At 38.9% G+C, this 26825-nt stretch overlaps 1 protein-coding gene and 1 non-coding gene across 4 annotated transcripts in view; both read right to left on the bottom strand.

Annotated features, from left to right (window-relative positions):
- CPSF3 (cleavage and polyadenylation specific factor 3) overlaps positions 1–26825 on the bottom strand; it is a 33118-nt gene continuing 6293 nt past the window's right edge. For 2 of the 3 annotated variants that reach the window (XM_006910224.3, XM_015588209.2), the window contains 15 exons: positions 26645–26773; positions 25205–25382; positions 23734–23823; positions 22259–22409; positions 19648–19823; positions 18504–18662; positions 17412–17558; positions 14284–14436; positions 11733–11841; positions 10448–10546; positions 9235–9329; positions 7634–7721; positions 2836–2905; positions 1867–1963; positions 1–185 (listed from right to left, as the gene is read on the bottom strand). In XM_006910224.3, the coding sequence (XP_006910286.1) occupies positions 84–185; positions 1867–1963; positions 2836–2905; positions 7634–7721; positions 9235–9329; positions 10448–10546; positions 11733–11841; positions 14284–14436; positions 17412–17558; positions 18504–18662; positions 19648–19823; positions 22259–22409; positions 23734–23823; positions 25205–25382; positions 26645–26773 (1843 nt within the window). In that variant the 3' untranslated portion in view covers positions 1–83. Of the gene's footprint in view, positions 186–1866; positions 1964–2835; positions 2906–7633; positions 7722–9234; positions 9330–10447; positions 10547–11732; positions 11842–14283; positions 14437–17411; positions 17559–18503; positions 18663–19647; positions 19824–22258; positions 22410–23733; positions 23824–25204; positions 25383–26644; positions 26774–26825 lie in introns of those variants that run through there. The other variant, XM_025045721.1, reaches the window with a different exon arrangement.
- LOC112478648 lies at positions 16274–16396 on the bottom strand. The gene has a single exon (XR_003045904.1). It is a non-coding gene; the product is annotated as a small nucleolar RNA SNORA54 (small nucleolar RNA).

Raw genomic sequence — 26825 nt, 5'->3', positions numbered from 1 at the left:
CCCGGAGAAACTAATTATTTTATTTTAAGTCACAGAAGTAAAGTCATGCATTATAAAAGTTTCAGCGCACAGACGCAAGGTCCTCAGCGGGCTGGCGTGAGGGCCTCGTACAGTCTCTGCGCAGCCAGCTCCACCATTTCCCGGAGAGATTCGTCATCTTCACTTCCTTCCTCACACTCGACAGCCTGGAAGTGGAAACACGAACAAGCCTTTCACCTCGAGTCTAGAATTATTGTGCAGAAGATAAACTAAGACTCTTCAAGGACAATCATTTCCTAGAGGGGTGGAGGTCACCACAGCACTGCAGGGTGACTCCTGACGCACAAGGCTGGGTCTGACGAGAGATCAGTCTGGAAAGTCTAGGGGACTACACTCACGTCACAGCCCACACTCTGAGCCAGCAAACGATGCTGAGGGATGCAGTGTGGGCACCACAGATCACTCAGTGAGCGCTGTCCGGTCATCTACTCGTCTCCCGACATTCGGTATTACGTCTGACTTAGACTCACAGTCTTCTAATTACTTCACAACTACAAAACACTCTATGCTGTTTAAATATTTTTTTATCATACCATAAATAGTCTTCACACAGAAACTGTGGAAAGAAAAGCATCCTTAATTCCATGACCTAATGATAACTATTAACATTTCAGTGTATAACCTTCTAACCTCATTAGCTATACATATATATTTATTTAAAACAAAAATGGGATAATTATACTTGCTTTCGTGTAACTACTTTTTTTCTACTCAACTATATCGGTGGACAAATTTGCACACTAATAATCTACGTCATCATCCATGTACGTGGCTGTATATATAGTGTATTCTATGTATGAGGATATACTTCTATTCATGTTGTAATCAATGCTAAAATAGACATCCATGAATATATATCTTTGCTCTCTTGCCTAATTATTTTCTTTGCTTAAATCCAGTAAGTAGAGTTGAGAATAAAGGTATTTACTTTTTTAAGATTTCTGATGTCTATCACCAAACTTTACCTTGCAGAAAGGGTGTCAGAGCTAATTTACAACCTCCTCCCCAGCCCCAAACGGCGCTTGAGAATAACTCTTCCCGGTTCTCTCACTATTGAGGGGTCATGGCATACTAAAAATTTTAGTATGTGCCAATATGACAAGCAAACAGTGCTATTTCATACTTTACATTTGTATTTCTACTAATTATTAGTGGACTGAACATTTGTTTCACATGACTATCGGCTATATTTTTTTCTCTAATGAATTACTTGTTTATGTGCTTAGCTTTTTTTTCTATTGAGGTAAAATAAATCTGTTTTCTCAAAGCATCTAAATAGTAAAAGAACATACAAAAGAAATTTAAAGCATATGTTACTTGTTTAGCATAACTGTTCTCATCTTCAAAACAACCCTGCAAGGAAATATACTTATTCGTTCATTCTTATGAAATAACTACGCAAGATCTGCTGGTGTGAGACCAGAGTAGGCCCCATACTCTCAAATACTGTCTGTAAAAGCCGCTGGGATCTTGCTGGTACAAACAGAAGAGCGGCCTCTCTGAAAAGCCCCGAATCGACTGGACGCCCAGGCACAGGCATGCGCAGGTGGATGGAGGCGTACTACGTAAAAGAAAAAACAACGGAGTAACACGCACCCGGGGAATGCACACTGCGCAGCAACACGGCGACACACGGCGGGCAGGTGAGAAATGAAGAGCGAGAGTGGGACACTCGACCTGCACCGACAACGCCCTCGTAAACCACCAGCGCCAAAGAAAACGAAAGGCCGTGCCAAAGTGCAGAGACAGTGCCTTAGCTGTGGCATCAGATTATTTTTGCCTTCACTTTATCTTCTAAATGGATTGAAACGTGGAGCAGCTACATACCCGTGTCTCCAAGTTTATGTTGGCGGTTTTCCCATCCACTGTGACACTAAGACTAGAATCATCTTTTACACTTACACAGTCTTCTCCAAATATGTCCCTTAAGATAAACAAAGATACATCAGTGGAAAATGCATTTACAAATATGTGGAGTAGAGTTTTATATATTTGGGGAAAAACAATATTGAAAATAGGCCTTAGTTTTGAAGTAGAACACTTGTATCTATACTTATATTTACTTGAGCTATACTTGTTTACCTTCATATATTTTATTAATTTCATAAAGCAGATTGAACACACGGCTATCATTTACTCAAAATGCTCTATTCAGGAGGCCTTGTGCTAGGCACTTTATATACCTGCTTCTAACCTGTAATAACTCTGGTAAGGTGGGAAAACAAGACATACGAAAGTGATCTGCCTAAAGCCCAGGGCTGGTAAGCAGCAGAGCTGGGATTCCAGTCCAGGCATCAGGGCTGAACTGGTCCCACATCCCCTGGCTGTCTGCTCCTTTTAATCACCTCCAAACACCTCCTTGGAGTTAAACCCTGTGTTCACTGAGCATCTCCTACATGCCAGGTGCTGTGCCTGGTGGTGGGGACAGGGAAGTCATAAAGACAATCCCCGTCATAGAGAAACTACAGTTAAGTCATTCATTTCCACATTCGTCCCTGTCACAAGTTACACAGGCATTTGCAAACAGCAGCCCAATCTGCATGCTGGAATGGGCAAAAGTAGCCAAAAGCATCACCTGGACCACCCCTTCTATGGAGCTGTTAAGATTACTCTGGGCTGCAGCTAAGCCTGAGGCTCTAAATTAAGTAAAATGTATTTCACAGCCACAGGTACTTAGAATGAGCTAGAGTGTTTAGCTAGAGGTTCAAACTGCTTTTCTGACAGCAACACAGGCAACGGAACAACCCAGCTCCCTCCCCCGCCACCATCTTGAGTGATACCGGGGGCAACACTTACTGCAGCATGATCTCTAACCTCTTGCTATAAACGTGCATTTCTAATTTTTTAGAGACCTTCTGTACTGCACCTGGAAAAAAAAAGCAGCAGAGTTCAGTTTCCAAATTCCTATTTAGAATAATTTCCAAATCAATAACCAGAACATGGTTACTGATGGAGTGATTTACCAGAGGCAAACATGCATACATATCATGTACCTGCTGAGGCAAATTAATATTTTTATCATTTCGTTTCACATTCTTGTTAAAAAACCACAAAATGACACTTAAGATTATTTTAAATTTTATTTCCAAGGTTTCCCATATTTCATTTATTAGCAGAAGTGAGTGCAATTATAACTCCAAGAATGTTAGGGGCACATCCAAGCCCAAAGATCTCTGAAGTCTTTTGTCTAAAATGTTACATACATTTAACATTCCACTATGTATAATGCACCCAAAATTCTTACCAAACTATCTAAAATCACTTGCTGTCAGATTACCTAGCTTCCCCTGAAGTAACTGACGGTCCAGAAGGATACGCCACACTTGACTTGGGGTTGCAAGTTTGCCCCGCACATCACTAAGCACCTGCCAGCCCATCACCAGCAGCAAAACCATGCAGGATGAACTGTCTGGCACTTCCTCAAGAAGTTAAACAGAGTGAACATATGACGCGGTCACTCTACTCCTGGGTACTGACCCAGGGAGACGAAAACCTACATCCACATAAACCTGTACCTGAACGCTTATAGCAGCACTATTCATAAATGAAGGTAAAACAACCCAGATGTCCATCACTTAATAAATGGATAAATAAAATGTAGTATAACTATACAATAAAAAATTATTCATCCATAAAAAGGAATAAAGTCTTGATTCATACTACAATTCATTCATGGATAAACCTTGAAAACATTATGCTGAGTGAAAGCAGTCAGTCCCGAAGACTACATATTATATACTTCCATTTATATAAAATGTCCAGAACAAACAAATCTACAGACAGAAAGTAGATCAATGGTTGCCTTGGGCTTGGGCTTGGGCTTGGGCTTGGGCTTGGGCTTGGGAGAGAGAGAGAGAGAGAGATAGAGAGAGAGAGAGAGAGAGAGAGAGAGAGAAGCAAGTTGGGAGGTGGTGTGTGTGTGTGTGTGTGTGTGAGAGAGAAGGAGTATGGCGTTTCTTTTGGGAGTGATATAAATGCTCTGAAGTTGACTGTGGTGGTTCTTACTCTGTGGTAGAAAAGAGCCAAACTGTCATTTCTCCTAAATTATTCTGTAATTCAGATCATAGTTACTCTGTTTTTCACTCGTGAGTTTTAATTGAATATACAACTAACCAGATGCCAGCCAAGAAAGCTATATAATAAAACCTTTATACCTTAATTATAATCTTTAACTCCATTATTATTAAGTATTAAATAAGCATTTAATTTATATGTAAAAAAATCTCATAAAATACATTATTGAAAAATAAGTATCTAAGCTATAAAACTATATATTAAAAGAAACTCCTCCAATATGACATTATACCAAATGTGAAATCATACAATTATACACATATACCTGCCCTTTGTAGGTTTGTGTCAAAACAGGACACAGACATGCTAAAAACAGATGCAGCGTAAAACGGAAAAACACAGTGGATAGCAGACCATAAAGAGTACACTCTGAAAATGTATACGCTTTGCTATGTGTCCTTGGTGAGAATGGGGGTGGGGAGATATAGAAATTGAACTTGGGGGTAAATACACACACACACATACAAATGCAAGTGTTTGCAGAATCTGGACTGAAGTGTCAACGGACTAAGAAATAAAAAAGGAACAAAATGCTATTAAAGAATCAGACTGTTTCATAGCAGGTGCCACTAGAACTGAGCTGGCAAACTTGTTCTATAAATGGCCAGATCTTGTTTTAGGCTTTGTGGACCAGACGGTCTCTGCAACAACTATTCCACACGCTGTAGGAGCTCAGAGAGCAGCCTCTGGCAATATGCAAATGGACGGCATGGCTATGTTTCAATAAAACTTTATTTACAAAAACAAGTAGAGGGCTAGATTTGGCTCATGGGCCCCAGCCACTGACTCTGTTCTCCAATGTTAAAATACCCAATTTGGACAGGATAAAGCCAATCAGTTAACTAATAAATGTCTAGCATGAAGGTCCTCAAATTCCTCATGTGTAGCAGAAGGGTGTGTCCATCCCCGCAATACTTTTCATCTTCTGAAGGAGCAAGTTCTACTTATTAAAGCCCATCACTTAGCCCCAGGGGTGGCTTCTCATGCTAATACACCACAAACACACTTTGCATCTTTTTAAAATTCTTCTTGTCTGTTTTCTTTCTCTCACTCCCTGTACTGAATCCATCAGAAAATACTGCCGGCTTTGCCTTCAGAATCCCTCCAGAACACAACTACCTCTGCTGCCTCCGCCACCGCCACCCAACACTGAGCCTGTCTGCCGCCTGGGTGACCACAGGCCCCTTGCTGGAACCTCTGCTAACAGTCTGCTCTCAATAAGCAGAAGAGGAACCCCTTGAAAACCCTACAATGTAACCCATTTCACTCAGACTACAAGTCTAAAGTCCTTAAAATGGCCATGCAGGCCCGACACAATCTGGCCCCACACTGAGTGCCAGCCCGCAGAGGGCAAGAATCTGTTTGATTTGTTCACTGATGTTCAGTAAACGCCTAGAAAAATCCCTGCCAACAGCAGATGCTCAATAAATAGCTGTCGAGTGAATGTTAAATAAAAATACGAAGCACCTCACTGCTTCAGAAGAATAAAAATTCTCATTCTGGATACACCGCAAAGCGGGGGAGAACTAGGGAACAGAAGGCAGCCCGCCAGTTTAACGCGATGAACTCGTGGAAAGAGCCTATTGACATTCGTCTGCAACAAACTTCTGCTGAAACGCCCAGAGGCCGATCATCTGAAGAAACACTTATGTTATTATTACCGTAAGATGGGCCACTAATAATGTCATAGTTGCTTTTAATTCAACTACCATAGATCAGAGATAAAGTACATTTCCACTTTGAACTAGAGAAATAAGAACAATACCCAAGATCAAGACAAACCAATCGGTGACAGTTCACATTAAATATTTAATGAACAGCAGACATTAAATATTTGGTGGTTATCTGTGAAACCACGGCATCTTTTGTGTTTTTCAGGGTAATCGTTAGGTGGAGCCTGCATCAGAACAGCAGACGACATCTTGACAGCTTAGTTCAGTCTCATGCTCTGTGACCATCCTCCACCACGCAGCATGGAAATGGGCTTAGAGCACCTCGGACAGAGCTGAAGGCTACCAACACCTGAACTGGCCCAGGAAAATCTTTTTGCATAGAAATTTCATTTTTCAGAGCAGTGTATAAATATCTGACAAAAATATCACAAAACCGATTTCATTTTACAAAAGGGTTGCCTTGGAGGAGAGAACACAGTTCGATTCAGGAGCATTTGATTTGAATGGAACGAACCTGAGCTACGCAGTAGCTGTGCTCACAGGGAACTGGGCGTCAGTACTAAAAGGCATGCCCACTGACAACTCCGGGTTTCGTCCTTTCGTTCCTGCCCCTGCCCCTTGTCCCTCACCCCCTGCACTGGGTCTGACCTTGCTGACCTTGTGAAAGGCCTCCTCCCCACGCAGCGCCACCCTGCGCTTTATCCCTTATGGTTTTATCACCTGAGACCAGAAAATGCAAAGCAATGAAATAAGAGCCAACTAACAACTGCCTTTAAAACTTCCGTCGTGGATGGACCTGTGTGCCACGGCAAGGACGGTGACAGTGCACACCACGTGACAGTAGCTGGGAAGTTCTTCCGTGGCCTGTAGAAACGCACAGCTCCATCTCCTGTCACACGCACACAGGAGGGGGGGGGTCCACTATCCACTAGTTAACTCAGCTAAAACACGTGATCAAATGGTGTCCAAATTATAATTTTTACGACTATTCCTCAAAACAAATTCAAACACTTACAGGTAACTCAAGTGAGTAATTTAGACTTCTCCGGGTATTTGTTCATTTCATAGTATAGATTCAGCCAGTTACAAGAAGATGGATTATGAAGTAGTCAGCTAAACTTTTTTTCTCCTGAAATCATAGAACTACTTACCTAATTTTAAAAAAGCGAAATATTCTATCAGAACAACATCTGATAGAACTTCCCCTAGGATGCCACATGAAAGGCAAAGGCTGAGAAGCCTCCCAGGATATGTCATGGGTGCCTTCTTCCCCTAGGAGCAAAATGGGGCTGCCTTATATACCAACAACGCACACCTTACGACACGGATTATACTAATTATGTATAAAATAAAATCCAACTGTAAAGAAATAACAAAAATATGCTCACTGGTGTTTTCTTTGGTTGAAAATTACTACTTAGAAAAAACAAAGTTATTGCAAAATTGCCCCATAGGGAGAGTCCATCCTATTCCACAAGTTTCATTAGACAAGAATATAGCAGTCTATTTTCCTATTAGACATGCTGGCTTAGGATAGTGATATTTTGGAATTTCTGATTAAATTGTCTTTAAAAGAACTGTCACTAAGAGATTTTATCTTGGTGTTAATTGTGACCAGATTTTTATAGCACAAAGACCTAGGATAAATAGTGAAATATTAGTAATGTGCATCGTTATGCATATATTGCATCTTAAAGGTCATAGGAATGAAAAAAAATCAGAAGATTTCAAGTTCCTTAGGATTCTACTTTCTGCTTTCTCGTTTACAGAACCATGGGAGAAGTGAAAGAATTCAATGATAAAATGAAATGCATGTATAATAAATGAAAAACGAAATCATTGTGTACCTTTCCTTATTTTCGGGTTTGACTGGACTTCTAGTATCACGGTTGTTACGGTATCTGCGTACATGTCGTTGGAAGGGTTTGCCAACCACTGCAGAGCAAAAGGCAGAGTGAGGGAGGGTCAACGACGGCCAAGCACAGAAGCTGCGACCACCACCACCCTTCCCCGGACTGTGCACCTGGGACTAGTGTCTCGCGTTTTCACTGAAGTAACCTGATTCGCTGTTTGCTGAAATTAACAATGCTGGACTTCTTTCTTTTAATAACAGTAAAATGTGGTGAGCTTCCTTCGAGGCTAGTGTTTTATATGCATTATCTCATCCAATTCTTATAACGTCTTCATTTGATAAAGGAGAAGATGGACTCAAAAGTGACTTGAGTAAGAAAACATAAGTAGTCATCGCTGGAAATGGGATTCAAACTATTTCCCAATCACTATGTTTCGGTAGCACAGACAGAATCGTAAGAAGGTAGTATTTTTACACATTTCTTCTTGCTTTTCATTTGAAGCCCTGGCACTCTTCCAGGTACCCAGTGCTCCTAGAAAGTTTTCTATGTTTGCCAAGTTAGGGTGAGACCAGTATTTCAGAAATAGTGCCCTCCATATTGTTTTTCTCTCTCCAAAGAGTACTTTTACAAGCAATATGAGGCCCTTGAAAAACTTCCCCTAGGATCTTTTCTGACATGTTAACTCTAGGGAACAAACATACATTCTTTAACAGCAGTTAGCAGAAGAGCCAAAGTAACGTCTCTAACAACTTTCTCCTTTCTTGGATATTAATGTTTTAGATATTATTGTATGTAACTTCATGTTACAGACAACTAACTGTTCTTTTGGACACTTTCTTTGGTTATTTTTGGCCTTATAAATCAAATCTAGACTTCGATCACAGAACTGCAGTGGGACCCAAGCTGGAAGATCTTTTTTGTTTGTTTTAAAAAATAATATGTATAAACAGAACCCCTGGCCATATAGCTGGGAAATTTGCATACAATTTACAAACGGACACGTGGACCCCGCCCCCGATCATTCAGTTCCAGGGTCTATTTTGGAAAATCCTTCTTTTAACTTAACAGATGCCAACCTATAAAAATCAATCATCAAGTTCATTTGCTGTCTGGGTGCCAAATTCTACCAGCAGGAGTTTAAAATTCTAATAGTGGGAACCATATTTACCTAAATTAATAATTTCTTGCCTTTGTGGATTTGGGTCATATTAATGTTGCTTATTTGAGTCTGCAAAATTTCATTCTCTTTGCTGTATGACAAGTTTTAAAGTAACAGAATGAGATTATTATTTTGAGAACTTTCTTTTCACATAACTGAAGACACCCTGGGGTACCACAAAATCAGTTCAGACTTACTCATTTGAGACCTCTACTCATTACACATATTAAATATGAAGTCTTCATTTGTTATTATTTCTACATATAAAATGTCTAGCTATGTTATATTTAAAGCTGATCTTGGAAAGAAAACTATACACACAAATACTTTCCAACAATTTTTTCCTGAATGGGAAGAAACTAATTTTCTCTACAATTACGGGTGAATTCTGAAAACTTTTTTCCCCTCCTTGTTTAGGTAAATGATCTTATCTTACTTCTAGTACCACCATTCCTGGTTCCTGTATTACAGTAATATTTTTGAACACTTTCAAAGCAGGTTTTTCTTGAATTTCTAATTCTTCTACATCACCTGAAAGAAAAAAATTATAAGAAGTATATAATTTTCTGATAATCTTCCAGAGGCAAAATTATTCATTTGTTTATAGGGACAGCTGAAATAAAGCTAATATATAATAAAAAAATTTAATAACTCACTTATATAATCAGATTTACATAGCTAAGTTAAGTTTTATATTAATTGCTTATAGTAACTGAAAGATTTCAACATGCATTATAAAAATTCATATAACTAGACAGGATTGACCTTAGACAGTAAACATTTTATCAGTAGCAAACTTTGATGACTGTCGAACATCTGTGTTTGTATAACATTTAGTCACCAGCATCTTAACATTCGACATGAGACTAGTCAACTTCCAACAGTCACTTCTACCTCTGTCTTCAAAGGTTTACTCATCCCACAAGGTAATTCTATTGTCCAAGATGATGAGACTTTCCTGGTCTTCCTAGTGCTTTCTAATTAATGATTAGTGCAGACATTTTATTGACTTCCTATGCTATGACCTATAATTCTAATGAGGTTCTGAGATAAAAAAAGATATTCTTTCCACTGGTTTGTTTTATGGTAGTCCGTTTTGACTTAAGAACATAGTAACAGAAAGTGTAACATAGCTTGAAGTACTCCTGCTTATTTGGGAGGCCACACCTTTCCTTAGTCCCTGCCCTGCACTGTGTTGCTGCATAGAAATCTCTAACTTGGCATCGTCTAATACGAAAGCAGGAGGTTTTACTCTTTTCCTGGCCTTTGGCTCGTCACACACTCTCATAAATCCTGCTGTTTCCAATGGCACTAATAGGACCAGAAAAATTGTTTTCACTGAACAAAGCAAAGAAACAGATAAAATCTGGGTAGGTAAATTAGATTTTAAACACAAAGAGCAAAGACTACTGATATTTTTAGAATTTTAAGTGGATCAAGTTTAAAAGGCATAATGAGATTTTAAAAAATCGATGTGTAAATTTTCAAAAGGTTCACGTAAATGTGATAACACGACCAAGTGAAGTACAAAAGAAAATTTGTGCAATTCTGAGACGATTAACCAAAATTAAATATTTTTTCTTAGACATATAATTATTCTACTCAAAAACAGAAAGCAATTAAGTGAATTTCAATAAATATATACACACCTGTCAATTTCTGTAGCTGGTAATAGAGCAAATTAAAAGGACCTGTATATGGAATGGCTTGGGTTTGTTTTACAGTGCTCATGGCCAAGTCAGTATAATCTGAAGAGGAAAACAGAGTAAATACACTTTAAGAAACAATACCAGTCCCACAAAATACAATCTGCAAACACACCAGGAGTAAACAGAAGCAAACGTAAAGTAAATGAGGATATGTTTTCAAGCTAACATGCTCCCTAATTTGTGCCCATCCTACACTGACCCCTGCCCCGCTATCTACCGTGCACTAGTAACTTTATGCTCCAGCCATGAGGAAGCACCCTCACTCTCCTGAACACACCAGGTCCCCAAACGTCTCCAAGTCAGTAAGCCAGCTGTCCTCCCACAACTTTTCTGCTTGGCAACTCCTAACAACCCTTTGCCACATGCGACAAGTGCTGCCTGATTTGCAAAGCTTTTCCTACTCTTCTCGGCCCCTGTCTCCTCACATATTTATCATGCCCTTCTGTGTGTCACTGGTCAGTACTGTGATCAGCTCTTGACAAGGATGCTTCTCTCATTAATACAGCTTTTCCAGAGCTTGGGCTGTGTTTTTAAATAAATCTTTAGTCTTTTAGCACCTAGCACAGGACCTGGCACAGAGTAAGAACTCAATAACTGCTGAATAAAGGAACAAGTTATATTCTTGTTTCTGATGGCCTACCTTGCAGATGAATACCTACACACAGCTGCTATTTCTTATTCCTTCATTAAGCACTTCGAATTTACTATATAAAATCGATATAAATAAATAAAAGTGCTACATAAGTAAAATTGAGCAGTTATTCACTCGAAGATAATACCATATTTACCGCAAAAGTAGTGATGGGTTAGCATTTACACAGGCACAGAACACAAAGGCCCAGCGAGTGACACGAAACTACAGGTCATGAAAATCAAAGTGCTTGGGTGGGGAGTCCAACATTAACTTCAGAGAATAAAAGTATCAGTACTCCGTGTGAAAGGTAGGAAACAGGCTTATAAAGGGTCACCAGGAGTACAAGCTGCCTTAGAGGTAAATTTACGTCTCCAATGAAGAAGTTATTTCATAAAGAATTGAAATGTTTCACTAGTTCAAGGAAGATTCGCCCCCTCCCCCACCATAAAGCTAAGTGGATTAGTTTTCATCTATTTCTATGTTATTATTTGGTTGTTATTTAAAATGTGGCCAGTAGATAAGAGAAGTTTTCACAGATTTTTTTTCCAATGCTAAAATTAAATTATATATGACATTTCATAGTATACTTACTGGAGAGGTCACAAGGAGAAAGGATGTGATAGTTAAAGTTTCTTTTAACGAGTATTCCTGAGACCCGCTGGCCTTGTTCTGGTTTTTTGTCTGCTAAAAAGCCCATGACCTATTAAAAAAAAAATAATAACCCAAAACAACTTGAAGACAATAGAAACTTGTAAAGTCCAATTGATTCAGGGACTCAATCATAATGATGACCGTTAGACATTCGAACTAGGAAAACGACACATGAATTTAAACATGAAACACAGGAAATGTCACATACACCTATGACTCGGGCAATAACAAGCTATGAGACCAAAAGGAAGAGTCGCAGGGCAGATCTGGCAAGAATCTTTATGTTGATTCAGTTCCAATCAGTACAGCAAGCAAGTAAACCTACTAGAAGCTGGGGCTTCAGAAAGCTCTCGACAGCTCCAGTGGGAAGGACAGCAAGCGCCGGCCAGAAATGCACGTGCTCCCTCAGCCTGCTCCTCGACCTTGTACACAGAGGGAGCCCCTTACACACAGGTGCGCGTCCACGCTAGACTCGCGTCCACGCTAGACTCGCGTCCATGCTAGACTCGCGTCCATGCTAGACTCACGTCCACGCCAGACCCAAAGCAGCCTCTCTGAACACAGAGGTCGATAAAGGCAAGGAGAACCCACACAAGTGAGAGGCAGCTTTTTAAAACAGTAATGACTGTTCAAACCTAAGAAAAAACGAAAACTTTACAAACATGAAACCCAACATTCTTAAATATAACTTCTCTCAACTACAAATAAATGAACTCAGAGAGGACAAAGACCTCAAAGACAGTGCATTTCACACTTGCTTATCTTTAATCAAGTCAGGAAAAATGGCAGCCAGGCAGTGAGTACGTCTGTTCTTATAACTGTAACGGATTTCCTGGGGTTATTTTCTCCTTCAATGATGGAGATTTAAGGAAAAGGCTTTGCTACCAGGACACTGATTTGGCTACAGTGATGTCCTACGTGCTGACACGGTGGGAGAACTTGTCTGCCTGGGGAATAAAGGCGCTCAGAGGGCGGGACTGAGTGGTCAGTCTTCTGACTTGCCTTCTGCAGCTGGCGGCAGCCTCCCTCCTCGTCCACGTGTGTGCTCGTTTCCTATGAGCTGACTGGTTAACATATGCACAATTGGTTGGCCTGACATTTCTAGAAACTAAAGTATTATGGATTTTTGATAGTTCTTCGTGGATCTGATTTTCTTGACCTCCTTTGTTTCTGTTTTACATGGTTGAGGATGGTCCCCAAGAATCTGACTTTCCTCTAAGTAAGGTTACTGCGTTTGAGGGAAAAAAATAACTAAAGATCATTTTAAATAACCAAAATTATGGCTAAAAAAAGAGAACACTCCAATATGAAACTATGTGGGGAGCAGACAATGGTGTCTCTATGTATATACAAAGTTAAATATAACGACGACATATACTTAAAATTATGTTCTTAGTTCTACAGCCAAAAAAAATTTTTTTAAATGCTGCACACGACATTTCTTGAGGATTTATAATGCGCAACGGCCTAAGAAAATCTCTGGAAAGTCCTGCTATCAACTTAGCTTCACTCTGTTCGGCTAAGCTTCCCCTAAATTGTCTCACTGCAAAACTCTTCTTCTTCTCCTCACACTGCGACCAGCAGAGTCTGGGAAATTCAGCTCTAGATTCCCAACGAAACGTATTTCTCCACAGGTAGAAGGTCCGTTCCATTAAACTGGCCCCTGGAAAGCTCTGTGAACAGGAAGACTCAGGAGTAAATACTGCCATCTGCTCTTCTTTGGCAACAAAAACCACATTTCCTAACTTTTGCAAATTTCCTGCTCCCTCAAACTCAGCGCAAGAAAGGCTATTCGGCAATCGGCTCCCTCTGGCCGGCTCTTTACATATGAAGACTGCTGTGAAGCTGCTCGTTCACACGTGCCTGATGCTTAAAACCTCACATCGACCATTCCAGAGCTTCCCTTAGTGGTATCTTAAGAATTTCGAGAATAGGATAAAACTGCAGACTTCTTGCAGCATCTTTCTAAAATGCCAGGCAAGGTTTTTCTCAACTACTTCTTTTTTAAATTCTGAAAATATTATATTTCAGCATCAAAAATGATTAATCCTCAAAAAGACAAATTTTGATAAATTCCATCATATCCCGACATATACGCTTAGAGCTGTGGGCCTATTTAGATTCTGAGGGAGAATGATAGGAGGTGGACCGAATACTGTACTGGATATAGTAAAAAATCAGGTAAAACAGGGAAGGACATTTCTTTCCCCTTAGACATGAGAATAAAAAGTGAGGATGTGGATTAAAAAGCTATCAAATTCAACTGTATTAAGATATCATTTATTTGAAAATTTTCCATGTGAAAAATTGAGTTAGTAGAATCAGAAGCCTGAAAAGTATAAGAATAAAGTTCTTACACTACACTGAGTAGAAAGAAATCATCGTTAAACATATTACCTTGACGTGATAAAAAAAAATGATTGACTTTCTTAAAAAGTATACATTTCTCTGAAGAAAAGACATGAATAGGATTAGAAACCACAATCTTTACCTTGGCTAATTTTTCTCCTCTGAAGTTCAAGGTCACTGCTTCTGTATTCCGAGGATTGTGAACCTCTATGTGAACTTCATCATTATCTTCATATTCTCGAATCAGGGCTGCTTTCAATCTGGCCATTTCATTCTGTTCTCCATGGACTAAAATCTACATAGAATACATTTTAAAAGAGCACAGGGAAAGACCCTTAGTTTAGATCAATAATGGCTCTTATCTGAATTAGTTAAATATATCATATGGTGATACACTTGAAGTTATTACATCCCTACTTAAAAGGACCTCCAGTCATACTTGTATAGACATTTTCATTCTGTTTGGCTCTAAAAGATCCTTATGTGGAAATATTTCAAGAGAGAGTAAAGAAATTCCTATTCTACTCCAGTTTTTGCCACTAACAAGACACACGACTTTGTGGAAGCCAGACTTCCAAGGCTTCTATGCGCGCACTGGGCCAGGTGACTTTCCTGCCTGGGCTAACAGACACCTGTCCAGCATCACTAGCAGGCAGAGGCATCTGGGCCTAGCGGTGCAGAGCCCTGGCTCTGGGGCCTGGTGCTTTAACACAAATCCTGGCACTGCCACTTACTAGCTGTGTAACTCTGCGCAAGTTACCTAACATCTTTTCTCTCATCTACAGAACAGCTGTTGGTTGTGAGGAGTAAGCAAGCCGATACATATAAAACACTAGTACAGTGCCTGGCACATGCCGAATATCTAATAAATGCTAGCTATTGTTTACTGTTATCACCAACACTGTTATTTTATTGTGTAGATATGCTTTTGCTGGCTTGGTTATTAGAAGAAGGTAAGCATCAAATTCAATCCAGAAATTTAAACCGACAGCCCAGACAGTCTGGAGAGCGATGAGACTGGACTGAGGATGAGGTGGTGATTCCGGAGACAAAGGGCCATACAACCTTTCCACCACGGCCTTCAAATCCGGGAGGATATCAGTCAACCACAGACACTAGAAAACACCGAGGAGCTGCCTATGCTGCAACTTAGCTCGACAGGCTATGATGCTAACGAGTAGGTGAGCGATTTCTCCACCACGGCGTCTGTTCACTGAGGGCTGAATCCCTGTGAGGGCTCTCATGCCTGAAAGAACTAGAAACTGACAGGAGCACCCATAAAGATACACAACATCGTTCGTTAGTCGTCTGGAAAATGAAAATAAGAGCCACAACGAGGCAGCACTTCATGCTTACTAGAGGGCTGTAATTCAAATACTAGGGTGGCTGTAGTTTAAAAAAGGGAAATAACAGGTGGAGTTCTGGGGTACTGCTGGGGGGATGTGAAATGGTGCAGCCGCTGTGGAAAACAGTTTGGTGACTCCTTAAAGAGTTAAACACAGAATTACCACATGATCCGGCGATGCCAATCAAAGCTATGCACCCGGAAGAACAGAAAGCAGGGACTCAAACAGACACACAAAAGCCGACGTTCACTGCAGCACTATTCACAATAACCAAGACGTGGGCATGACCCGAGTGTCCATCAACAGATGAATAACCACAATGTGGTCTATACTTACAGTGGAATATTATTCAGCCACAGAAAGAAATGGAGTTCTGATACATGCTACAACACGGATGAACTTTAAAGATATTATGTTGAGTGGTGTATGATTTCACTTATATGAAATATCGACAATAGGCAAATTCACAGAGGCAGCAAGTAAACCAGAGGTCACCAGGGCCTGGGGGGAGGAGGGACTGGGGAACTATGGTTAATAAATAGTTTCTGTTGGAGCGATGAAAAAGTTTTGCAAACAGATAGTGGTGATGGCTGCACAACACTGTGGATATAATTAACACTACTATAGTGTGCACTTAAAAATTGTTAAAATTGCAAATCTTGTTTTATATATTTTACAATAAAGAAAAATTTAAAAAAAAAATCAACAAAATGCCATTTCCTCTAAACTACTTTTCAACACATTCAGAAAGGGTACTTCATCTGTTTTCTCCCCCTCCGCCCGGAACTTTGTCTCCAAGACCTGAGACTGAGAGCCACCAGTCAGTCAGACAAGTGTCATGGGAACTGCTGTCCCAGTGGAATGGAACCCGTCAGCCACTGCCCGAGTAACAGGTCACGAACAGTGCTCTCCGTCTGTTTGCTAAAGACACATGAACCATCAGTGTCCTTCTAATTAAAAAATATATATATGGGGGTGGCTCCATAGTGGTTAGTGGTTAGCCATAGTGGTTAGCCATCTGCTTTACACAAAGAAGGTCCTGGGTGTGTGCCCCAGGTGGAGCCACGGACCATACCCTGGGTGCGCCAGGCCCCGTGTGCACGCCGTGAGTGTGTGGGAGACGCCCTGCCTTCAGAGATCCAGTTCTTAAGGGGAAATGGCAACATCCATAGGTCAGGGGTGGAAGTGGGGGGTGGGAATTAAAGATGGGGGAAAAAAAAAATATATATATGTGTATGTGTGTGTGTGTCTGTGTGTGTGTGTGTGTATAAAATATTTATTTATTTATTCTAGCTTATCCCTCTGTCTAATCCCATCAAAATAAAATTACTTTCATAATTACTTGAAACTTAAAAATATGAAATCACATCAATAAGGAGCTATGTATTTCATACCTATCTGCACCTTTAACTCTTACCATAAATGACTTGTCTTTCTCTTTTCTCCACGTTATTAAACACCTACCACACGCCAGACACTGAATTTGTGCTTTAGCTATATGTTCTCATTTAGTCCTCACAACAACCCCAGAAGGTATTATCCCTACTTACAAATGAGGTAAGAGCAGTTCTGTAACTTGTCCATGATAACACAGCAAGTAAGGGATGGAGACTTCAGTACAGCCCCATTGTAAGGCCTGTGCTCTTAAGTTATTGGGGAGGGCATCAGAAAATAACAGAAAAGACAATGGAGTTTGGGCTGGTAGATCTGAACAGGTGACCCGTGTAAACGGAGAAATGATAGCACACAGCTTGCCTAACTCAAAGGGGAGCTATGAAGGTCAGGTCCAAGTGCAAGTGCAGGCATTGTGTTTAAAGTGCTACATTAGCAGAAGGTGGTGACTGATTTGAGAACCAGCTATGCAGTTTCATGGGTATACTTCTCCCCCAGCTTTAACAGTATAAGTAAAATTCATAAGACGAACCACATGAGGCGGTTTCAAAGCACGAATAAATTCACTGGTTTGCTGGTAATCTGTGTGAGCAGAGAAAGAAATGTAATCAACGGACATTTTCAGTGGTAACTTCTGTCCAGACATGGTAGTGATTTCTTCGGGTTCAGACATGATATGCTGTTAAAAACAAGAAAAATAATGAAACAAATAAACTATGCAATTACAAACGAAAAGGTACATTTTCTGCTTTTTCATGCAGCCCTGAACTCATGTTAAATTTAGGACCTGAAGCATAAAAATCATCCCAACATTGTTGACTTAGTAAATACCAAATACTTATTTTCTCTATCAAGCAGACATTAAATCTGAAAAGCAGATTAAGTAAAATTCAATATATTTAGTGCTAGAAGTAAAAAATTATAATTCTTATGGTTAGAAAGGCAAATCTGTATTCACAACTATTCTCTTGCTCTAAAAAGTCACCTTCCGATTAAGAAGATTTATATAAAAGACCGTGGTATTTCTATTCAGGAAGTCTATTTTAAATACATAACCAACTGTCTAAATGACTTAAAATAAGATAAAGTAATAAAGATGATCAAAACAGGCAATCATAATGCATTTAAAAAAATAACATATAGAAGTCTTCGATAAGAATAGATAAGAATAACGCGATGCTCGGATGTTCAGAATTTGCCCCTAAGGTTCTGCACATCAACGCCTACCTCCCAGAGGTATCAACCATTGTGTAGCAGCAGGAAGATGGGCAATTGGCCCAAACACAATCTACAGCTTTTCAAGAGACTACTTGTTAGCAGTCTCTTCTTCATCGGATGAGGGTTTCCACGTGTTCTTCTCAAATGGGTTCCTTTCCATTTTTACTGCAACTGGATAAGTGCTTCTCAGACTTGTGCTGACCAACCGCCTGTGGATCTGCCTGTGCGTTCAGCACCTGCTTTAATTCCTCCGCCTCATGAACAGCTCCAGCTACCTACTCCCATTCTCATTTTTAAACATTAAAACCTGTACAATTTAATGAAGTACCTCAATGAGAAACTGAGAATACAGCCGCCCCTGCAACTGTGACTAGAGGTAACACAACAGTCTAAGACTATGACTGACCTTGGCAAGTGTCCCTTCTACACAGTACCCTGCTATAATGACACCATTCCTCTTGTCAGTACACCAGCTTTCAAAGAGCTCTCTGGATAAGCCACTTTGCATCATGCCTGGGGAGGCCATTACGACACTGGGACCAATGTCATCAAAATGATCCATGCTCTGAGAGAGAACAAGGAAGAGTAAAAGCATGTTAAATACCAAAGTTTGACAAAGCTTTCCTTATTTTTAAAGAGTCACAAAAAGTGAGGTAGTAAAAATTGATCACACAACTGAAAGGGCCTTGATAAGACTAGTAAACACTTAGTCTAATTTCCAACTTCCTAAACAGTCCTGGCTAGGAATGCTATAAAGCGACAAAAAGCAGTTAGTTCACATTGACCTTGTACTGGTAGTCAGGGGACCATGAGGACCATTTTCAGTGCCCATTAATATTTCACGAAGGCAGAAATTAAAAGGAAGAGTCAAAAGGGCTTCTATCCATCCAAAATAGAACTCTGAATTTCCCCCAAAGACTCGCAATGGCTTTGCATACTTCGTGGTATTTCGAGCTGGCCTAGAAATCTAACCAGAAAATTTAACATTGTTTCTAGGGAAAACTTGGCTCAATTCCTAGGCAATTAACTTAAAAAATAATATTTTATGAACAGAGTCTATTTATAATTGGAAGACTATAACTTGAATTATTTTGGGCATTATTTTACTATGATTAGAGCATTAGTTTGAATGAAACGGTATTTTTAATTAAAGAAATCAGACTTTATTGACTGCTCTAGAAAAGTAAACATGAAAATTTTCATATAGAATTTGCAGTGCTAATCATCAAAGATGATTTGGTTTTCGAGTAAGAATAAAAAAACATAACAAGATATTCTTCTCATCAGGACTTATTTCTACGGCAAGGAGATTCAAGTTATTAGCAACCGTAAATACTGAGAATGTATGGAGACTGGGAAGAAGTGGCAAAACACACTTAAGCAAAGAAGAATGCCAGTTGGTAACTTTTTAATTTCTTTCAGAAAAGTGATGCCTGTTAGAGAAAAGGTAAGACCAGCAAGGATTCAGCCGCAGAACCAATGACAGGCATCTCCCGCTGCGACTTCCTCATGTTTCAGCCATCCTTCGTCCCTCTCCTGCAAACACTCACCTTGAGGTTACTTATATGTTTGAAAACAAAGGGATTATTGATGTTGATCTGTTTGCGGATTTTGTCATTCATGGCATTTACATATGTCTGGTACACTGCCATACACTTCTTGGCCAAAGATGATGCATAGTATATCGGAATATCATGGAGTTCTGGGTGATTCTGCCAGTACTCATCTAGAGAGATTTTACGAGAAACAAGTGTGATTTTATTATGTGGGGAAAATAGTTCAAATAACAGATGACACATATAATTTTTTTAAAATTCAGACAAGCAAGAAGTTAAAGCATACACCTATATTTTAAAGAGGTTGAGAAAAATTAACCTGGTCTTACAAATTTAAACTTATAAAACCAAAACTTATCTTTAAATACTTATACATGACCTAAAAAGAATGCTGTGACCATGGTCCTGAGATGTGGAAGCATTTAAAAATGATTCAGTAGAAGTTTACTCTGAATAGGAGACCATAACTTATTACCCCAGAGAGACACAGAATTCTGTGATGGTTTTAAATAGAAATGTATTATTAATATTTCAAATAGACTTATCGAAATTAGAGTTTTATAACAAGACTTGGCTAATTACAAAATAGGACTGCCAAATGAATTAAAACCTATTTTGAACACTTAAAAAAAAAATTACTCTGTGACTTTATTTTCTAAAAACTGCTAACCGGTTTCTGATAATCAAAATAGTGGGCAATATACTTTTGAAGGAAAGTTGATATTTAGAGAAACCCTCATTAAATCCCAAAATATTATAAGGGTAGTATGGCCAAACATATCATTTCTTCTACTAGGTGCACTTGTATTTAGGAAATGTATTAAAAGCCTATATGCAATTTACATTTATTATTTCTAATTTTCAAAACCACCTTATGAAAATTTATCTCCATTTTATAGACTATGAAACTTAAGGTAAAAAAAGGTTGAATGGTATGGGAATGTTATTTTTCTACCTGATCTACAAGTGAGAACTCTATATAAAGATAAGGACTTTTCCTATCATGATATTTCCTGCTTTGCCCTCTGGTTTATCTATTTATGCTTTGTTTGTTTAGATGTAACTAAAATTTTTAGTTGTGTCAAAGTTTTTATATATGTTCTTATTTCTCAAATACCTTGCAAAGTATACTACATCCCAACATCACATCACAATCGCTTACATTTTGTGTATTTTTATGAACAAATTTTAAATATTTTAAAAAACTCAAATAACTTGTCCAGGGTCAGTCATGTGGCTAGATCACAGATGAGATTTGAAACCAGTGATTCAAATGGCTATCCTCTTTCCATGTGACATTACGAGAAGACTCTAAGGGAAAAGGAGTGAGCGGCTGCACAGCGCAGCGCCGGTTCATAAAAGGGACCATACACTCTGATGGCAGGGCAGCCAGACAAAAGCACCGATAACAAAAAATTCTTATTGTAAGAAATTATATTAAATATCTGATACACTTATGTTAAAATGTTACTTATCATTTACCTGAAATTAAAATTTAACTGGTGTCTTGTTCTGTATTTTTTTTTTTTTTGCTAAATCTGGCAACCCCATTGATGGTGACAACACGGTTACATCTTCCTAATCTCCTCTGCTCAGATTACTTTGTTATGGAGAATTTCCATTTTAAGACTTCTAAGGACAAATGTAACTTGCAATTAGAAAGAAGGACCAAGTCAGGACCAAGAGAAAAATGGGCTGGATTAGCATTTAGAAAATTTACCTTCTACTGAGTCTTGTCTCTCTTACAGAGTTGCTTTTGATCTGAGGTTGGTCATTCCCCTTTCCTTATTTTCCTTTTCAGAGTAACAGGGATACTATTTATCCTTACCTCAGAGATGTAAGAACTGAGAGCAAGAGCTTAAGATGAGATCGATTCTAGTTCTTCACATGGAAGCTATATACATTCGAGGCACTTAGCATTTATTCAAGAGTGCGTTACCCCCCAAAAATCACAGAATGTTTGAGTTCGAAGAGATCATTAATACAAATACATGCAAAAAGTGACACTCACTGTTCTTATTACAAAAATTCATACACACTCATTGAAGTATTTGGAAAATTGAGAAAAGCAGAAAATGAAAAAGAAATCATCTACTTTCTCACTATCCAGCATTGTTATCTTTAGTCATTTGTGTAATTTTACCTAACTAGGATCAGAGTACATGCTGTTTTAAACCTTACTTTTTGGTCCACTTAATACATTTATGTGAAAATATATAACTACTCATCTATAACATGATTTTTTCTTACAATGTGATATTTACTGACATATTTCTTTAAAAATACTAAAATGATTATACCTTTACTGACAAAATTTTCTGTGCATTTCGTTTATTGCCAAGTGGAAACGCTGGGTCAAAAGGCAGCAAGTTTTTAAGATTTCTGATGCTGATGGCAACCAGAAAGGTACGCCTTTTATATTCCCAACAGCAGTGCACGAGAGTCGCTCTTTCTCTGAGCTCCTACTGGCACCAATCTGTATTTTTTAAATGCAGAACCTGAAGCCTGGAATGGCGACTGACCTATCTAATGCCATGTAATATCTGCTTGCTATACCGGCACTCCGAGATTTGAGACTCTCTTGAATGAAAAGGAAAAGGCATACCTAAGATCAAGAGCAGCTCCTGAGCCCTTCCAAGAGCAAAGACGGGAATGAGGCCTCTGCCCCCTCTGTTTACAATATCGTGAACCGTGTTACAGAATCTCGCTTCTCGCTCCTCACGCTTCTCATGGATGTGGGTCCCATAGGTTGACTCCTAAATGACACATCAGAAGTGTGAGAGCAGGACTGACAATTCCAAAGAACACAAAAGTGAAACATGAATGAAACGCAGAGGCAGCGTCATTCACTTCTCCATTAGCGTGCCGTTTACTTGAACACATGTTGTTATAATAATATCTGGAAAGAACGAATACGGACGTTGGAATTAAGACCTGGCTAAGTAGTAGGGATTTTTCAGAAAATGCAATCAAGAACAGTCTAAAAGTGTATCTTCCTTGCTCAAGATAATTTAGCTCTTTTTCTTTTTTATACCATTTTGCTTTCCATGATTGGGAAAAAGGATATTTCTCCCACTTTTGATAAGTCAAAGCTTCTGAATCAGAAACAGATACCATTTCTTACAGTTCCGTTAAGAATATCCCCTACACCCTTCGACGTGTGGTGCACTGACCAGCAGCCCTGGCATCCTGAGAGCTGACCAGATGTATGGCCCCTGAGGCCCCAGCCCCGACATACTCGGTCAGAACCTGCATTTTACGGGTGACACACAAGCACATTCGTGTTTGAGAAGTAGTGCTCTGAAGCTCCAGACAGGATGAAAATAACGATTTTTTTCTGAAGGCTAAAAAAAGTCTTCCTTTAATGTTGGCCTAAATGCTGGGTATACCATGAGCTGAGCCAAACTGAATTTGCTTACGACATGTTGCTGATGGACAACAATAAGCACTGGACCCTCATACCAGGGCAGGTGGGTGATGCTGTCGGTGATGAGGGAGAAGCAGACTTCCACCTTCAACCAAAGCTCTTCCACTGTGAACCAAATACCTGATGTTCTATATACACCGTGGACCCCAAAGACCTCTCTCCCAGTCCCTGACCTCACTATCACCAACACACATTTATTAATTTGCTCTTCACCAGCCCCTCGCCCCCAAAAGCTTCTGTATACTTAGGTTTTTCTGTTCTCCTGGGACTTGCAACCTAGCAGGCAGACAAGACACACAAATATAAGTCTGTAAGTGCTACAGGCCAAAGATAGTCACCACAGCAAAGGCAGTGGAGCCACATCATTTCTGTACGACCCGTAAGATGTTCTATGAATTTGGGGTAATTCACCTAGACAAAAATATTTAGGAGACAGCACATCCCTTCCGATATTAGACTGAGTTAATACATTTTAATAGCAAGAAAGTGGAGCTGCACTACAAAGAGAAGCCAAAAATTTAAAATTTTATACTAAAAAAGGATACATATTTATATCCAATAACATATTATAAAAATGAGATCACAATATTTTTTGCCACTAGAAAAAATTCGCTTACGTTATACTAATTATAATACAATGTAATAATACTTACAATGATAAGAATATCAGGTTTAATATTAGGAATTTCAGCTGCCATTAAGTGTCTATCTTCTTGTCTTGAGAAATCACCTGTATACAAAAGCTGTGGAAAAGATAAAGCTAGATTAGGATTTTGGAAGGTTCCAAATATACTAGTGAGTATATTTAGCTCATAAAATCCTAAAGTGAAGTTCAACAGAAAAACAGCCTACAACTAATGAAATTTAGATTCAATGCTTGTGTCTAATACAAAATGTGTAACTTCATTCCGTCATAGATCATCCAGTGTTTCAATTATTCAATCTAACTAATGGAAATAATATATTCCCAGAATCATCCCACAAAGACAATCGGTATATTAGTAAACTTGAGTTATTTTGAACATCTTAGAGAAACAGGGCATGATGAGGAAAAAATCTGAGGTATACAGGAAAACCATCCAAAATGGAAGATAAAATCATTGAAAGATATGCACCAAATTTCAAATGAGAATTTAGATGTGCATTTGTGCTATTTTCTGCTAATTTTTGTGCCTTTGAGAAAAGAGCAAGAATAAATGATTTAGTAATACATAGGGCAACTCAATATATAAAATTTCAAATACTATATGAGCAGCTGTTAAAAATTTACAACAATGTTACATTAGAGAACTGGTTCTCAACTATGGCTGCACATAAGAATCATCTTAAAAAAAAAAAAAAAAGGGCCAAGCCACAGATTTTGATTCAACGGGCACTTTTAAAAAGCTCCTTAATTGGTCCTATTGTGTAGCCAGAGTTAAGAGCTCTGTGCTAGAGTCAGTCTTGATACCTATTAGTCTGGGGGTCCCCAACTAGTATGGACCAATATGGGTCTGTGGCCTGTTAGGAACCGAGCCACATGACAGGAGGTGAGTGGTGGGTGAGTGCGTGAAGCTTCATCTATATTTGCAGCCGCTCCCCAGCGCCAGCATCACGGTCTCAGCTCCACCTCAGATCATCAGGCGTTAGATTATCACAGGAGCACCAGTCCTGGGTGCCAAAAAGGTTGGGGACTACTGTTTAGTGCACCTACATTTTCACAGGTTTATCGAGACTTCTGTTAGTGTTTTTCATTAAGGATGGCTGCAAAAATCCTTTCTGATGAACTCCTTTCACTTACGCGGGGGCTTATATGTGAAAGCTAGAACAGCAAGAGGATATGAATGACAAATCAGGTTTTAACGTTAAATCCATGCGACTTAATCAGTTTTCTGAAGGAGAATGAGGAGTTAGCACTATGGCAGTGTGAGGGAGCTTTACTCTCTGAGCTGCTTATTTTACTCTTTTCTCAATCTTGACACAAAGTATTATCGTGGGGTATGGATTCTGATATTTAAAAGGAAAAAGTATCGACCTGTTTATCTTATGTTTCAGTGTTTGGACATTTCACAAGTCTAACGCCTTCGTGGCATAAAGGTCTGCACTGATTTCTCATGGGCAGGAACTGCCAGAGCTAGAGGGTACCTTCACGCCTGCGATCTCGATCATGAACATGGCAGCTCCTAGAACGTGGCCCGCGTGGTAACACCAGAACTTGATTCCTGCAACTTCCTTAACTTCATGGAAATTGATGGTTTCAATTTTGTCCATGCTCTCTTCCAAATCTGTCTCAGTATATAGCATGTCATCCGCTGATATATTACTAAATTTTTAAAGATGCCAACAAAAAGAATTAAGGGTAAGATTTTTAAAAAAGTCTTTGAACTCAAAGAAATTGTCTGTGGATGCTATATGCATGAAGTTATTTCTTAAAATCATATTGTATGAATTATGCTATTTCTAATCTCTTGGACAGTTTCTGGACTTTTTTATTCTGCAATTATAATAAAAATTTAGTGCATATGGCAACAAAGCATGATTTTAAGTAAAGCACACAGTAAATTAAAGAAAACTGCTCTTTATGATAGTATTTCTCAAACTTTTTTCCTGCTCCAGCACTCCTGAGGGATAAACTCACTCACATACATTGAACCATGGCAGAGATTCTAACACCAGAATGTGAAAAGATTTCTCTACAAAGTGTAGCACAGTTTCCTCCTGGAAATTATACTAAGGTACTTCCAAAACAAGAGAGAGTAGTGGTGAAGGACAAAGACTCTGGGGCCAGATTGCTTGGGTCCAGATGTCAGCTTTGTCTCTTACTGTGACCATCGAAGGACACAGTAATTACCTAACTTCTCTGTGCCTCGGTTTCATCAGCTGTAAAATAAGATTCATAACAGGATCTACATCATGAGACTGATATGAAGAGTGAGTTAACATATGTTAAAAACTGAGGACTGTGCCTGTACCAGGTAAGCATCATTTAAGTGTTAACTGGGATAATCATTACTAAAGGTAACTCTCCCATCCTTTTGTATTTATACAGAAGAACAGCAAATGGCATCTTAACTACCTCTGGAATATACATATTAAATAGTGAACTTCTGAAGGTTAATAGCTTATGCTGCTAGTATCACAAAAAATGCTCTAAACTTTCTGATAAAAGAGTAGGTTTTCCTCTTGCAGCTGGAAAACACTTCCCCAGGGAACTTTTTCATTTAAAATAGTCAATTTGCTTTGATCATATAATCTAAAATAAGATTTCACTATATATCACTGTGTAATGTATTTGGTCTTAAATTTTAATGAAATTATAAAATTCCATTTATAGAATTTTATTACCATACCTTAAAACGTACCTAAATTACAAAGATTTAACAGGATGCTAAAACTAAAAAAAGACTTTAAGGCCAAGAAAGTCTTGGGTACACGATGGGTATCTGATGACTTGTTACTAAATGATGAAATTGATGAAATCCTTGTGAATGCAGAGTGTCTCATTTCAAAGCACAAAATAGCCCATATCTTGAACAATATGTATTGTGTAAAATCAAATGCATGTATAAATCTAATGTAATTTACCTAACTTTGACATAATCTGAAAGAAGCCATCTATAAATAGCTTTTGTGGCATGAGTCATGAACGTTCTTCCTTTGAAACTTGTCTTCTGGAGGAACCAGGGCAAAGCTCCACAGTGATCCAAATGGAAACTTAAAGAGAGAGAGAGATAGAGAGAGATTCTGTCAATTCTTAAAATGTTAT

Source organism: Pteropus alecto, unplaced genomic scaffold, assembly GCF_000325575.1.
Source record: "Pteropus alecto unplaced genomic scaffold, ASM32557v1 scaffold61, whole genome shotgun sequence".
In the NCBI taxonomy this organism is placed as follows: domain Eukaryota; kingdom Metazoa; phylum Chordata; class Mammalia; order Chiroptera; family Pteropodidae; genus Pteropus; species Pteropus alecto.
Note: the sequence above shows the minus strand (reverse complement) of the source record. Positions and strands in the feature narration are given on the sequence as shown.